General features: G+C 35.2%; 1 protein-coding gene across 1 annotated transcript in view; it reads right to left on the reverse strand.

Annotated features, from left to right (window-relative positions):
- The window catches only part of LOC149804251 (echinoderm microtubule-associated protein-like 6), a 157,160-nt gene that overhangs the window by 84,982 nt on the left and 54,447 nt on the right, over nucleotides 1–17,731 (reverse strand). The window contains exons 11-14 of the mRNA XM_089938113.1: nucleotides 10,739–10,955; nucleotides 8,052–8,238; nucleotides 2,499–2,604; nucleotides 1,754–1,847 (exon numbers count right to left, since the gene is read on the reverse strand). Of these exons, the coding sequence (XP_089794239.1) occupies nucleotides 1,754–1,847; nucleotides 2,499–2,604; nucleotides 8,052–8,238; nucleotides 10,739–10,955 (604 nt within the window). The remainder of the gene's footprint in view (nucleotides 1–1,753; nucleotides 1,848–2,498; nucleotides 2,605–8,051; nucleotides 8,239–10,738; nucleotides 10,956–17,731) is intronic.

Below are 17,731 nucleotides of genomic sequence, written 5' to 3' on the forward strand. Positions count from 1 at the left end.
AAAGACTGGATACAAAATTACTGGAGCTATTCTATTGGTAAATTCTATGAAAAGACTGGATACAAAATTACTGAAGCTATTCTATTGGTAAATTCTATGAAAAGACTGGATACAAAATTACTAGAGCAATTCTATTGGTAAATACTATGAAAAGACTGGATACAAAATTACTGGAGCTATTCTATTGGTAAATACTATGAAAAGACTGGATACAAAATTACTGGAGCAATTCTATTGGCAAATACTATGAAAAGACTGGATACAAAATTACTGGAGAAATTCTATTGGTAAATACTATGAAAAGACTGGATACAAAATTATTGGAGCAATTATATTGGTAAATACTATGAAAAGACTGGATACAAAATTACTGGAGCAATTCTATTGGTAAATACTATGAAAAGACTGGATACAAAATTACTGGAGCAATTCTATTGGTAAATACTATGAAAAGACTGGATACATAATTTAGGTTCATTAATGACACATTAATTCTCAATGAAAAGCTGAAGATTTTCAGTAATGAAATCTTTGGGGAACTGACTGTAAACATATTTATTGGCCTATATTTTCACTAATTATATCTTTGGGGAACTGACTGTAAATATATTTACTGGCCTATATTTTCAGTAATGATATCTTTGGGGAACTGACTGTAAACATATTTACTGGCCTATATTTTCAGCAATTATATCTTTAAGGAACTGACTGTAAACATATTTACTGGCCTATATTTTCAGTAATGATATCTTTGGGGAACTGACTGTAAACATATTTACTGGCCTATATTTTCAGTAATTATATCTTTGGGGAACTGACTGTAAACATATTTACTGGCCTATATTTTCAGTAATGATATCTTTGAGGAACTGACTGTAAACATATTTACTGGCCTATATTTTCAGTAATGATATCTTTGGGGAACTGACTGAAAACATATTTACTGGCCTATATTTTCAGCAATTATATCTTTAAGGAACTGACTGTAAACATATTTACTGGCCTATATTTTCAGTAATGATATCTTTGGGGAACTGACTGTAAACATATTTACTGGCCTATATTTTCAGCAATTATATCTTTAAGGAACTGACTGTAAACATATTTACTGGCCTATATTTTCAGTAATGATATCTTTGGGGAACTGACTGTAAACATATTTACTGGCCTATATTTTCAGTAATTATATCTTTGGGGAACTGACTGTAAACATATTTACTGGCCTATATTTTCAGTAATGATATCTTTGAGGAACTGACTGTAAACATATTTATTGGCCTATATTTTCAGTAATGAAATCTTTGGGGAACTGACTGTAAACATATTTACTGGCCTATATTTTCAGTAATGATATCTTTGGATAACTGACTGTAAACATATTTACTGGCCTATATTTGCAGTAATTATATCTTTGGGGAACTGACTGTAAACATATTTATTGGCCTATATTTCCAGGAAGCTACCCAAAATATAACTTTCAATATCAAACAAACATTCATTTGTTTAAAATTCTTTCCTTTCTAATAAAATAATGTGGGAAAATCTGTCGTATTAATGTCAGACAATTAGAATTCTAAAAAAGAATCAATATAAAAGTAAACAGAAGGGGGTGGGGAATTTGTCAAACTTTTGACAAATGAGTGTATGTCAGCCTATTATTATGACCCATTTCAGTTAATTCCATGTGCCAATCACCCTAGAAAAATACCTGCTAATAAACTGACTAGAGATAAATCTTGTCGCCGATCTTTACCTTGTTGTAGCCAATTTCTCTCCCCTTTTCCAGTCCCAGACCACAATACAATGGTTATCATCTAATCCAACAGACACCAGCTTCTTTCCATCTCCTACAATTTTACATTAAATACATTGACAGGTGCACTATCATGTTTGTGTAAACTATTTTAACAGGTAAAAGCATCATGACAATAAAAGGCAATGCAGTTTATGATTACACATGGTTAATAATTTCAGTATTTTTAAAGGCTTTGATTTTGTTCTGTGTAATTACCCAGAAGAAGAAAAACAGTAAAAAAAAGATTTAAAAAATATGACTATTAAACTTTACAGAACAGGAAGTTGGATTTTAATTGATAAATTAATTTCTGCAGACAGGATATAAAGATTTTAAATATATGTACAGACAAATAGCAGTATGAAACAATCTATGCAATTAAGCATATTCGTATACACCCATAGACTGAAACCAAGAGTTCCTTACATGGTAAACTTTATATGCAGACAAAATTTGAGAATGTAAAAGGTTAATTAAAGCAAAAAGACCTTGGCCTGCATGTCAACCTGTTACTTCATGCATTACTGTAAAACATATGAGCTTGAGACCAAAGTCAAAAGACTGAACGAGTGTGATGGAGAATGAAATGTATTAGCTTCATAATGATTTGGCCACACTATAGAAGTCAGTGCTAAAGAACCCTTAACAGTTTCATATTTGTAAAGGATGTGTGGATACTGGAGTGTAATGTTGCTGTCCTTACCTGTGAAATCCACTGCACATATACCTCTCTGATGCTGCCCCTTCAGTATGGCCACTGTCTTCATGGTATCTGCATCCCATACATGTACACTGGGGTCACGACCAACCTGCACACATTAAATTTAACTATTTAAATAAATTCTGCATGCTGCTATGTCTTTAACAGGTCACTGTACAGGCAATTTAGAGTGATGATGTACTAAAGCTGAATCTGTGCGAAAGTAAAGTTAAATCCAGATGATAAGCCTTCATAAGTATACACATAAATAAAAATGAAGTCGACACTTACCTTCAAATATTTTTGAGGCAAACATAAGCACATATATCCTTGCTAAACAAAAGCAAAAGTCTTGCACATAAAATATACTCATCTGATAATTCTTCTGTTTCTTAAAAAGTAAAGATAAGTTTTTTCCAAGACAGCCGGTATGGTAGATATAATGGAAGTAAGATCAGCACCATTTTCATTTAAGACCAACTAGACAACTAAATAAGTCTTTCAGTGAAAACTCCAAGTTGATAAGACCATCCATTCAGGCCAAACCAGACACTGTGAGAAGTCTTATGGTGAAAACCCCATATTGATATGATCATCCATTCAGGCCAAACCAGCCATTGTAAAAAGTCTTATGGTGTAAACCCCATATTGATATAACCATCCATTCAGGCCAAACCAGACATTGTAAGAAGTCTTATGGTGAAAACCCCATATTAATATGATCATCAATTCAGGCCAAACCAGACAATGTAAGAAGTCTTATGGTGAAAACCCCATGTTGACATGACCATCCATTCAGGCCAAACCAGACATTGTAAGAAGTCTTATGGTGAAAACCCCATGCTGATATGACCATCCATTCAGGCCAAACCAGACATTGTAAGAAGTCTTATGGTGAAAACCCCATGTTGATATGACCATCCATTCAGGCCAAACCAGACATTGTAAGAAGTCTTTCAGTGAAAACCCAATACTAATATGACCATCCTTTCAGGCCAAACCAGACAATGAAAGAAGTCTTATGGTGAAAACATCATGTTGATATGACCATCCATTCAGGTGGAATAGCAATAAGATTTTCAAGATGGCTGCCAGATTGTCACCATTTTTAGGGCCAACCAGGCATTGAAAGAAACCTTTCAGTGAAAACCCCATGTTGATATGACCATCCCTTCAGGAGGAGTAGCCACAGTAAAATTTTCAAGATGGTTGCTGTGGTGGGCATATCGGATTTCCAAGCAGGACCAACTATGAATGAGTGTGTAAAGTTTCAATGCATCCTCCAAGCAGTTTAAGAAGAGTAATGATAACAAATCTGTGCTAACAGATGGACAGATGATGGACAACAGACCGTCCCATAAGCTCTTCCGATCCAAGACCAGTAAAGCTAAAATCTGATACATCTGGGTATGATGATGGCCACCTAGTCAGTAGGATAAAAAGAGTTAACCTGTCAGAGTTGCTTCCCTTTGTCTACACAGCATCGCATATGCTCACACTTGCCTTTATTCCAACCAAATTAATTTTACATTCACCTGCCCACAAAGGACCATGATCCAGGGGTTGTAACAAATATGTTACATAATCCATTCGGCCACCAACCAAATACCATGAAGCAGGGTAGTGATAAATATGATACATGATCCATTCAGCCACCAACCAAATACCATAAAGCAGGGTAGTGATAAATATGATACATGATCCATTCAGCCACCAACCAAATACCATAAAGCAGGGTAGTGATAAATATGATACATTATCCATTCAGCCACCAACCAAATACCATGAAGCAGGGTAGTGATAAATATGATACATGATCCATTCAGCCACCAACCAAATATCATGAAGCAGGGTAGTGATAAATATGATACATAATCCATTCGGCCACCAACCAAATACCATGAAGCAGGGTAGTGATAAATATGTTACATAATCCATTCAGCCACCAACCAAATACCATGAAGAAGGGTAGTGATAAATATGTTACATAATCCATTCAGCCACCAACCAAATACCATGAAGCAGGGTAGTTATAAATATGTTACATAATCCATTCAGCCACCAACCAAATACCATGAAGCAGGGTAGTGATAAATGTTACATAATCCATTCAGCCACCAACCAAATACCAAGTGATAAATATGTTACATAATCCATTCAGCCACCAACCAAATATCATGAAGCAGGGTAGTGATAAATATGTTACATAATCCATTCAGCCACCAACCAAATACCATGAAGCTGGGTAGTGATAAATATGTTACATAATCCATTCAGCCACCAACCAAATACCATGAAGTAGGGTTGTGATAAATATGTTACATAATCCATTCAGCCACCAACCAAATACCATGAAGCAGGGTAGTCATAAATATGTTACATAATCCATTCAGCCACCAACCAAATACCATGAAGTAGGGTTGTGATAAATATGTTACATAATCCATTCAGCCACCAACCAAATACCATGAAGCAGGGTAGTCATAAATATGTTACATAATCCATTCCGCCACCAACCAAATATCATGAAGTAGGGTAGTGATAAATATGATACATTATCCATTCAGCCACCAACCAAATATCATGAAGCAGGGAAGTGATAAATATGTTACATAATCCATTCAGCCACCAACCAAATACCATGAAGCAGGGTAGTGATAAATATGATACATTATCCATTCAGCCACCAACCAAATATCATGAAGCTGGATAGTGATAAATATGATACATAATCCATTCAGCCACCAACCAAATACCATGAAGCAGGGTAGTGATAAATATGTTACATAATCCATTCAGCCACCAACCAAATATCATGAAGCAGGGTAGTGATAAATATGTTACATAATCCATTCAGCCACCAACCAAATATCATGAAGCAGGGTAGTGATAAATATGTTACATAATCCATTCAGCCACCAACCAAATATCATGAAGCAGGGTAGTGATAAATATGTTACATAATCCATTTAGCCACCAACCAAATATCATGAAGCAGGGTAGTGATAAATATGATACATGATCCATTCAGCCACCAACCAAATATCATGAAGCAGGGTAGTGATAAATATGATACATTATCCATTCAGCCACCAACCAAATATCATGAAGCAGGGTAGTGATAAATATGTTACATAATCCATTCAGCTACCAACCAAATACCATGAAGCTGGGTAGTGATAAATATGATACATTATCCATTCAGCCACCAACCAAATATCATGAAGTAGGGTAGTGATAAATATGATACATTATCCATTCAGCCACCAACCAAATACCATGAAGTAGGGTAGTGATAAATATGATATATTATCCATTCAGCCACCAACCAAATACCATGAAGCTGGGTAGTGATAAATATGATACATAATCCATTCAGCCACCAACCAAATACCATGAAGCAGGGTAGTGATAAATATGTTACATAATCCATTCAGCCACCAACCAAATACCATGAAGCAGGGTAGTGATAAATATGTTACATAATCCATTCAGCCACCAACCAAATATCATGAAGCAGGGTAGTGATAAATATGTTACATAATCCATTCAGCCACCAACCAAATACCATGAAGCAGGGTAGTTATAAATATGTTACATAATCCATTCAGCCACCGACCAAATACCATGAAGCAGGGTAGTTATAAATATGTTACATAATCCATTCAGCCACCAACCAAATACCATGAAGCTGGGTAGTGATAAATATGTTACATAATCCATTCAGCCACCAACCAAATATCATGAAGCAGGGTAGTGATAAATATGTTACATAACCCATTCAGCCACCAACCAAATATCATGAAGCAGGGTAGTGATAAATATGATACATTATCCATTCAGCCACCAACCAAATATCATGAAGCAGGGTAGTGATAAATATGATACATTATCCATTCAGCCACCAACCAAATATCATGAAGCAGGGTAGTGATAAATATGTTACATAATCCATTCAGCTACCAACCAAATACCATGAAGCTGGGTAGTGATAAATATGATACATTATCCATTCAGCCACCAACCAAATATCATGAAGTAGGGTAGAGATAAATATGATACATTATCCATTCAGCCACCAACCAAATACCATGAAGTAGGGTAGTGATAAATATGATATATTATCCATTCAGCCACCAACCAAATACCATGAAGCTGGGTAGTGATAAATATGATACATTATCCATTCAGCCACCAACCAAGGACAATGATGCAGAGTCAGTAGCAAATATCTGTAACATTATCCATTCAGCAATGAATCAAGGACCTTGATGCTTGGGGTAATAGCAAATATCTGCGACATTATCCATTCAGCCATGAATCAAGGACCTCAATGCCTGGGGTAATAGCAAATATCTGTAACATTATCCATTCAGCAATGAATCAAGGACCATGATGATTGTGGTAATAGCAAATATCTGTGACATTATCCATTCAGCCATGAATCAAGGGCCTTGATGCTTGGGGTAACAACAAATATCTGTTATGTTATCCATTCAGCTATCCATCAATTACCATGAGGCTTGGGTAATAGCAAATATCTGTTATAGTATCCATTCATCAATCCACCAAGGACCATGATCCAAAGGTAGCAATAAATATCTGTTGCATTTTGAATGTGTCTATCTGCTATGAGTTCAATCATAAAGTTTTGTACAAAATTAAAAACTTAATCACAACTGTTCCTATGATTGAAATAAATTTGTCTACATATGACATTCAGACCCTCTCCGAAGACCCCTTGGCGAGTGATCCAAAATTGAAAAAGCTTGCCAGTAACTACCCATGGGTTTGTGGTTCTTACCAGGCCTGGCTTTATAGCTTTCAAGGTACCATACTGGCAGCAGGGGCCACTGTATTATGCCTAATTCTTTTGTTAAGTGGAGAGTGAGTGTGTGTGTGTGTGTGTGTGTGTGTGTGTGTGTAATTCAGATTTTTAACGTAGCTTTAACAATTTTTCAGTCATATCGCTATGATGTCTGCAGTGTGGCAGTTTATAGTGATGTCTAGCACTGGAGCATCATGCCACAGACATGTAGCATGATGTCCCACCCAGTCACATTATCCTGACACCAGGCTGACTAGTCCTAACACTAACCTCTTAATGCTGAAAGCCAAGTGAGGCAGAAATTAGTACCATTTTTGTAAGTCTTTGGTATGACTCAGCTGGGGATTGAACCCACAACCTCCCACATCTGAGGCGGATGCTCTAACCACTAGGCCACTGGAGCAGTCTCGAAATGGCATTAAACCACACAAAAAACTTCAATAAATCTAGCCTTTCCAAGAAATAAACATATGCTTAGTATATATATAATCCATTAATAAGTCACCCCTTAAGTCATAAAAAGTGAGCATCTAATATTAAATTATCCGTTTTAAAGCAACTTCATAAAGATTTCCAGCATTAAAATAACAATTTATAAAAATAAATGCACAGACAGAGGGTACCACAAAATATTCCTGACACTTTTTAAAAAATAACAGTCAGTGGGAACTGATTACTGACATAACAATATGCAATCTGAAACTCCCTTTTATTGCCTTTGTTCAGACCTGCCCTGTTGCTACAAGATCTTTCTGTGGGTGGATGCAGAGACACAGGATATCATCCGTATGCTCCAGGTAAAATCTCTGAGTCCCTTTTTCTTTGCTGTACACAATGCCGGCTGCAGCAACATGGTAGACTATCTCCCCAGTCTGTGTGTAGAACAGATTGTTCCGGCAGTCATAGCCTCTGTATCTGTCAATAAACAACATCAATGTTACAAATCAATGGTCATAAAATAAGTAACAGAAAGAAGTGAAACCAACAAGTTTTGTAAAACTAAACAAATAATTTCATTCTCTAAATTAAAAAATGAAGATTTAAGAGAAACTTATAGTATTATAAACTAAATTAAAAAAATAGTCCTAAAACTTTCCACAAAAGTCCAAAAGAATAGTGTGTTCCTGAATGAATGTCAGGTCAGGCGGATGAGCCAACAGTTTTCATGTATCACTATGGCACTGTCCAGAACTCCTTTGAATAAATTCACAATAATCCCAGAATAATGTTTTAGTGCAATGAGCGCTATGTAACTATAAAGAATAGTCCAAAACAACTGCCTCTTTTCAAATTATATCTAAACACAACATTAAAAAAATCTGCAGACTGTTGTTAACACAAGAACATATGAAATAGGAGTTAGGAATAAATCCAAATTATGAATGAATTAATTGCTCAGTTCTCTCTTAATATACATTTCCAAGAGTCTATTATGTCACAATATAACCCCACATGACAAACCTTATTACTTAATTCAACATTTCACAATACCTACCTATATGATCTACATCGCAGTACGTACCCCCAACAAAAAAAACCTCCAAACTCAAAAACAGGTTTATTATTAGAAACTTGACACCTATTTTTAGATCATATGCAATCTATGTGCCAAAAGTGAAACACAAATTAGATAGTCATGTACCAAACGTTACACAAAATATAGATATACATAACAATCATAAAATTGAAGACATGTCAAATGACTGATATAATAGGCATACCTGTGTTATGTATATTGCATTTGCATTGTTTTGTTAGTTTTTTTAATTCATTATATGCTATGGATTATTTCTGAGCTGACCTTGTCCAAAATAAAGTTCACCGTCTACTTGACCAGAATCGTTGGTATTTTGTTTATTCTGTAAACAACATAGCTAATATTTTCTTTTTTAGTGTGGGTTTAATATTATGATTATTATCAATAGCAGTAAACATATTTATCTTGACCTGAGTCATAAACATTGTGTTTACCATGTTCTACATTATAATTTTAATAACAAAATATTCTAGAATAGAAATTTAATTAAATAACAGATTTTTTTAAAAAATGCTAATTGTGACCTATATCAAGTAGAGAGCTTTATAATTTTGTTGATTGGGAACATCATTTATTCATGTTATAAGGCAAAATCAATTGTTGTGTTTGATTTGGGCTTAAATTATTTAGTTCAAATTATTATTCTCTGGAAATACAAAGTACTCATAATATTCTTGGAAAGATACATTAACTGGGAGTTAGAGTGAATTGAAACAAGGAAACCTCAGATTATATTACTGTGATTCAACAAAAGTCTCTTGGCACACGAGTACAATTAAGATCACTGGTACATTAGTACATTAGAGAATACTGGCCATTACAGGCACAGCAACACTTTCAGCATTGGAAATTATTTGGAAAACCACTAAAGTTTATTCAGAACTTTATTCATTGAGCTTGTGTTAGTAATTCTAGGATTTTTTTTTAGATTTAATTTGCAGGAGTGACCACAGATCTCAATGTAGAAGGGATAACAGACCACCCATACACTGTCTAATGAATTCCAGACCTTTATCAAACTTTTGGGAAAACTTTTCAGTTGAAGATAAGTGAGGAAATAGCAAGAGACCAGGTCGATAAGTAGCCACAGAGAGTGATTCCAAGTTGGTGAGAATTTTAGTGTTCTTGAAGCCTGAAGGCTTGATACACAGATCATCAGTAGACCTTGTTAACTGTTTTAACAAAAGACCAGATCTCTTCCTCTTCTGCTACTTCAACCAATTGTTGGGAGGAGACAGGGGACCCCAAGGGAGGAGGTGCCCCCTTGGATTGCTCTGCATTAAACTTGTTAAACTTATCTCAACTGCTAAAGTTAAAAAAGAATTCCCTTATCTCAGGCAAATAAAAGTATTACCTTTTCTGAAGGTAACAACAGAATTCTTTTTGGCTTATGCCAAAAAATTGACTTAATTCATGCAACCAATTCCCTTGTCTCAAGCAATCAAAGAATTTCATTATCTCATGTAACCAAACAAACTCCCTTTCTTGTGCAACCAAAGAATTCCCTTATCTCATGCAACCAAAGAATTCCCTTATCTCATGAAACCAAAGAATTCCATTATCTCATGCAACCAAACAAATTCCCTTTCCACATGCAAAAAAAGTATTCCCTTATCTCATGAAAGCAAAAGAATTCCCTTTCTCAAGCTAACTAAAGAACTGTATCCACATATTTTAGATGCTCTGACTTTTGTAAAACTTCTATCTTTTATTTAACAAGTGAAAGGAAAAGAAAAATCAAGCAATTACAGGTCATAAGAAATGATTAATGTGATAATGAATGAAAAATGTAACTTGCTTATTCAATATAAAGATCCAGTTAAATGCCTTCTACAAAAGTGCTCTAGTGTCCAATGAACTCTGTCATATTTTTCTTACCCAAAAATGTAATCAAGTTTTAGGCTGTCAATTGGTGCAGCTTTTCTCTTCTGTCCTGCTGGCATTTCTTCCTTGACAAGGTAAGCAAGGGTCTTGGTATCCTCTTTGTCAACAAGACGCTGGTAGTTGACTTGCTTCTCTTGTTCTAAATCTGAGTCCAATTCCCCGACATCAGATACATCCGAGTCACTTTCTTCACTGTTAGAATCCACATATCCTGCAGAGAAATAAAAGACTGATTCAACTGACCCAAGTTCTTCATTACAGAATTTGTAAATTTAATTTGAGCTGCCCAACTTAAAAACAAATCACAGTTTTGATCTACATTTGCAATATCTTGAAACTTTGCAAGTCAGATGTATGCAAGTAACCAAGAAAAAAGCAGTGAAAGAACAGTATGTCACCAATAGTTTTTTCAAGATACAATGGTGCCATCAAAACATCTGTCCCTGTGATGATCTGAGTAGGTAATGGATAGACAAATAAAGCAAACACCTAAGGAAATATGGCTTGTTCGGAGAGCATTCTTTTCCATCATTTATAGTGAATGTTTGTTTCATTGAAATAACAATTGCAATAATTATAGTTATTAAAACTATAAACAAGAATGAAGAAAGGAATAAAGTAATGACTGAATGAATGAAACTTATAGACTTTAAGAAAGACATACAGGAAAAAGCAATATTATAAAATCTAAAATTGGAATTTTTCTCAAGACCTTGGTATAGTGAGATAATTACTAGTTCAGTGAACTTAGAACACTGGTACAGTATTATCACCAGCCTGTCAAAGAAATCCTGAATCAAAAATATGGTATTATCACCAGCGTGTCAAAGAAATCCTGAATCAAAAATATGGTATTATCACCAGCCTGTCAAAGAAATCCTGAATCAAAATAGTGTAATGACCATGGCTAGAGTCACAATGACTTGGATAATATTTTCAGTCTTGCTTCTATTAAGATTGTTTCTATAAATATGGTGAATATGAATATGAATTAGAATGTTCACTTACAAAGCATAGCAATTATATTTATCTCTAATGTCTATCGACTGTCAAACTAGCAGCCAATCCTGGCAATCGATCTTAACATGTGTAACCTATTTTCGAGGTAGAGGTTCCTTCGGTAAAATGTCTTTGAAAGTCTGTCATAAAGTTTTCAGAGTGTACTGTTTAGCTTATCTGCTACAAATATTATGCTCTTATGCTATTACTATTTGTAATCTATGTAAAATACCTGCAAAATCATGACTAGAAAAGTCCATGTATATCCTTGTATCACGATGTCTGCCATTTTGGATTAGCATGAGTGTTTCGTATTTAGAGATTCTATACTTTCGCATTCGCATTTATTCTCTCTAATGATAGTAGGGTACTGTAAGAAGGTAATTTGTATGTTTTAGTGATAACCTCATTGCAATACAGTTGTACTGATGTATGCATTTCATGTTTTGATGTGGCAGTACTGGTCGTCTGCATCAAGTGCAGAACCCGCGTCTACATGAATTAATTAAATTATTCAAGACTTAAGTTATCATCACAAAGTTTAATTTCACATAAACTTGATCTCATAAAATGTTCTTATTCATTTCATTGACAAGTCATACAGTATTGAAATACTTCTTGTTATGTAATTTATAATGTTGACATGGTATACCATGCAAAACTGTATTGTTTACAATGCAATACACGGCACACCATACAAGACACTGATTGGTTGCATGGGTTGCCGTGCATGTATTGATTGGTTGAATTGTGTCATGTGGTGTCGGAGGGAAGGTTATAAATAGGGGAGTGCTGTCATTGTTGGTCAGACAACTGACGAGTACAGTCGGCGCCAAAATACAAAGTGACAAAAAAGAAACAGCAAAGTGTCAAGTTAGTACATTTTGGATCTTTATAAATAGCACGTTTTACAATATCGAATAAACAAGAATAATATATTTATTCCAACAAAAATAGATTGTAACAGTTGTCTCCCACCACACCGGACAGCCCCCCCCCCCTTCCAGTTTGTTATATTAAAATTACATAATCTGGTTGTACACAGTAACTATAGCTCTTATTTATTATTTATTTATTTTCACAATTCATTAAATATTGTCAAATTGTTCTCGATTTTATGTTGATGATATAACCCCTCTTCCATCGCCCCAACCCCAAGCTTTTGATCTTTTCTTTCATAACACTATCAGTTCCTATGTACAAAAATATGTAGCACCCTTAGGAACCAAAAAGGGCCTTACAATATGGTATTATCACCAGCCTGTCAAAGAAATCCTGCATCAAAAGATGGCATTATCACCAGCCTGTCAAAGAAATCCTGAATTAAAATATGGTATTATCACCAGCCTTTCAAGGAAATCCTGCATCAAAATATGGTATTATCACCAGCCTGTCAAAGAAATCCTGCATCAAAAATATGTTATTATCACCAGCCTGCCAAGGAAATCCTGCATCAAAATATGGCATTATCACCAACCTGTCAAAGAAATCCTGAATCAAAATATGGTATTCACCAGCCTGTCAAGGAAATCCTGCATCAAAATATGGCAACTGACCATCATATACATGGTGCAAATTTATCACTCCTTACAGAAGCAACATCATTGCTTTTTTCACACTGTGGAATAGAGCCAGACAAAACAGATGATTCAATGTTATATCATTTTTAGCAACAAATGCAAATGATGAAGTTTATTTTCAACATGATGTCCAGCTTTCAATGAAAATTTATCAATGGAGTAGGCTGATTGTATAAAGGATCATAACTGTCTTCAACCATAAACAACAGAAGAAAGTAACACTTCTCTTAATGAGAAACACACAAAGTTGTTGTTTTGCTGTTAATTCATACCATTCTGCCTAAGTCATAATTTGGTGATGTGTATTCCAATTTATTCCATTTAATTCAGATAATTTTTTCTGAATATTAGCATTGTTTCTTCTTAAACTACTCTAAGAACCAACTTGCATATACCTACAGATCCTGAATTTTATTGCTTTACTTTCTTCATTTTATCCTAACCATGTTTATGTGTTCATTGTATTTTTGCCATGCTTAAGTGTTATCTTTGCCATGCTTATGTGTTATCTTTGCCATGCTTATGTGTTATCTTTGTCATGCTTTTGTGTTATCTGTCATGTTTATGTGCTCATTGTATATTTGCCATGCTTATGTGTTACCTTTGTCATGCTTATGTGCTCAAACTATCCATGCCATGAGTATGTACTCACACTGCCCATGCCATGCTTATGTGTTCAAACAAACCATCATTGTGTATGTACTCAACCTATCTATGAGATGCTTATGTGCTCAGACTAACCATGCCATCTTATGTGCTCAAACTATCCATGCTATATTTATGTGCTCAAACTATCCATGTCATGCTTATGTGCTCAAACTAACCATGCCAGCTTATGTGCTCAAACTATCCATATCATGCTTATGTGCTCAAACTATCCATGCCATGCTTATATGCTCAAACTAACCATGCCATCTTATGTGCTCAAACTATCCATGCTATGATTATGTGCTCAAACTATCCATGCCATCTTATGTGCTCAAACAAACCATGCCATCTTATGTGTTCAAACTATTGATGCCATTCTTATGTGCTCAAACTATCCATGCCATCTTATGTGATCAAACAAACCATGCCATGTATATGTACTCAACCTATCCATGTCATGCTTATGTGCTCAAACTACTGATGCCATGCTTATGTGCTCAAACTAACCATACCATCTAATGTGCTCAAACTATCCATGCCATGCTTATGTGCTCAAACTAACCATGCCATCTTATGTGTTCAAACTATTGATGCCATGCTTATGTGCTCAAACTACCCATGCCATCTTGTGTGTTCAAACTATTCATACTATGATTATGTGCTCAAACTATCTATGCCATGCTTATGTGCTCAAACTAACCATGCCATCTAATGTGCTCACACTATCCATGCTATCATTATGTGCTTAAACTATCCTTGTCATGCTTATGTGCTGAAACTAACCATGCCATCTTATGTACTCAAACTAACCATGCCATATTATGTGTTCAACCTATCCATGCCATGTTTATGTGCTCAAACTAACCATGCCATCTTAAGTGCTCATGCTATCCTCATTATGCTTTTGTGCTTGTTGTCCTTTTCAAGATTATATGCTTGTTAGCTTTGCCATGCTTATGAGCTCATAATTATTGTCATGATTATGTCCTCATGTTATCCTTGCCATGCTGATGTCATTTTATCATCCCTATGCTTATGTGCTCAACTTATTATTGCAATACTTATATGCTCCTCTTTTTCTTGCCATGCTTATGTAGCATGCTTGTATACTTATGTACTCCTGTTATCCTTACCATGATTGTGTACTCATGTTATCCTTGCCATGCTTATGCATGCATGTTATCCTTGCCATGCTTATGTACTCATGTTATCTTTGCCATGCTCATATACTCATGTTATCCTTGACATGCTTATGTACTCATGTTATCTTTGCCATGATTATGGGTCACATTGTATCCTTGCTATGCTTATGTACTCATGTTATCCTTGCCATGCTTATGTACTCATGTTATCTTCGCCAGGCTTATGGGTCACATTTTATCCTCACCAAGCTCATGTCTTCATTTTATTCTTGCAAGGCTTATGTAATGTGACGCTGAGTTATGCAGTTTTATCCTCACCAAGCTCATGTCTTCATTTTATCCTTGCAAGGCTTATGTAATGTGACGCTGAGTTATGCAGTTCACTAGGTTATTTCTTAAGAGAGTAGCATTGTTATCAGCAAGATTGGTTCTATGAAAGACAGCAACTAAATATGCACCAAAAGTTACAATTCCTCATATAGCCTACATCACCTTTACATACAAAATAACTCCCCTAGACCACATAAATCCACAAGACTTCATATGTGTGGCCATATGTAAATCGATATTATACCAAACAGAATATTTCATAATAAATCTTAACGTCTTTTTGGTTACAGGATAAAGAATTTATTGAACAACTGTAAAATCATTTTGGATGCAAGTGTGGATTGTTTGCCATGTTTTCTTATAAGTATGATACAAAAAGTAGGAAGCTATTCCAGGCAATGGTGACACAGTAGGATATGAAACTTGAAATTTTAAACAAAGAAAGTATGATCTTCCAAAACAGTTTACAAAATCAAAATCAGATTATGATTATAAACACCAAATCATACCATGCATGTTTGTGTACATGTCACATCCAACTACATGTATCCAGACCTGATAAAATTACAGCTGATATGTGTCAATGCAGTTTGTTAGAATTAAAGAATATAAGATACAACACAGACCTTGATCTGACAGCACATTATGCAATAGCAGATCTGGGTCTACATTGTTTGCAGTTGACCTGACCTATAGGCAAGCATATAGAGTATTTTAAAAATACATATAGCGTACAAGACAACTTTGACAAAGAAAGAGAGCTGGTAAATTATTATCAGAAACAGATTGCTAGCAAATGAAATAATATTAACTGATATATGAGTGGATCTCAAAGTTTTTAATTTAGTTCTCCAGAACAATGCTTTGGATACTTTGAAACATTATTAAATAGCAGTACGTTTGAAGTACATACAGAGTATACAGAAGTAAAGAAGAGTAGAAAGTTTGAAGTGCATATGGAGTATAAAGAAGAGTAGCATGGTTTAAGTACATACAGAGTATAAAGAAGAGTAGTAAGTTGGAAGTACATAGAGTATAAAGAAGACTGGTAAGTTGGATGTACATAGAGTATAAAGAAGAGTAGTATGGTTTAAGTACATACAGAGTATAAAGAAGAGTAGTAAGTTGGAAGTACATAGAGTATAAAGAAGACTAGTAAGTTGGAAGTACATAGAGTATAAAGAAGAGTGTGTGTGTGTGTGATTTGTATCTTTAATGTAGCTTTAACAATTTTTCTGTCATATCACTATGATATCTGCAAACACTAACCTCTTAATGCTGAGCACCAAGAGAGGCAGCTGTTAGTACCGTTTTTGTAAGTCTTTGGTATGACTCGGCCCGGGGATCGAACCCACGACCTTCCGCATCCGAGGCGGACGCTCTAACCACTAGGCCATCAGAGTGGTATAAAGAAGAGTAGTAAGTTTGAAGTGCATACAGAGTATAAAGAAGAGTAGTTAAGTATGAAGTGCATACAGAGTATAAAGAAGAGTAGTAAATCTGAAGTGCATGCATAGTATATACAGCTGCAAGTATGAAGTGCATACAGAGTATACGTATAAAGAAGAGTAGTAAGTCTGAAGTGCATACAGAGTATAAAGAAGAGTAGCAAGTTTGAAGTGCATAGAGTATAAGTATAAAGAAGAGTAGTAAGTCTGAAGTGCATACAGAGTATAAAGAAAAGCAGCAAGTATAAAGATGAGGTTACCTGGACCAATGATGGGTTTGGTTTTGGGGGTTTAATGCCGTTTTCGAGCACGTGAAAGGCTATATGGCACATAATATATTTTGGGGAGGAAGAATACAGGAAGAACCACCAACGCACTTGAAGCTGCTGGTAAACTATCTCACATACACATGGCTGAGCTGAGACTCCAACCCCAACGGACAGAGGTGAGATGTGAGTGATCTGTAAAGGCAAGCACCTTAGACCACCCTGGCACCCAGGACACCCTTTGGGAATTTTGTGAATAGCATCGTACAAATTATGATTTATCACTCTAGAGGTGATTCATAAAGTTATCAAGTCTGTGAAAAGCTTAAAAAAGTGGTGACAAGTAGTATTGTAAGTTCAGCAATTATGTACTTGTAAGGATCAAATGAAAAGTTATAGAATAAATGCAATATCTTGTAAACAAAGCAACCCAGCATCATTAAAAATGTGCTTATCAATAACTGAAAACTTAACAATCTAGGACACATCATTTTTTTCGTTAAACGAATCTGGTTTAGAAAAGCGTTTACACAATTTTATGCAAAATTTCAGAAGTCCTTTATACAGGTCAGCT

Source organism: Sinohyriopsis cumingii, chromosome 2 (assembly GCF_028554795.1).
Source record: "Sinohyriopsis cumingii isolate HCF-2022 chromosome 2, ASM2855479v2, whole genome shotgun sequence".
Taxonomy (NCBI): Eukaryota; Metazoa; Mollusca; class Bivalvia; order Unionida; family Unionidae; genus Sinohyriopsis; species Sinohyriopsis cumingii.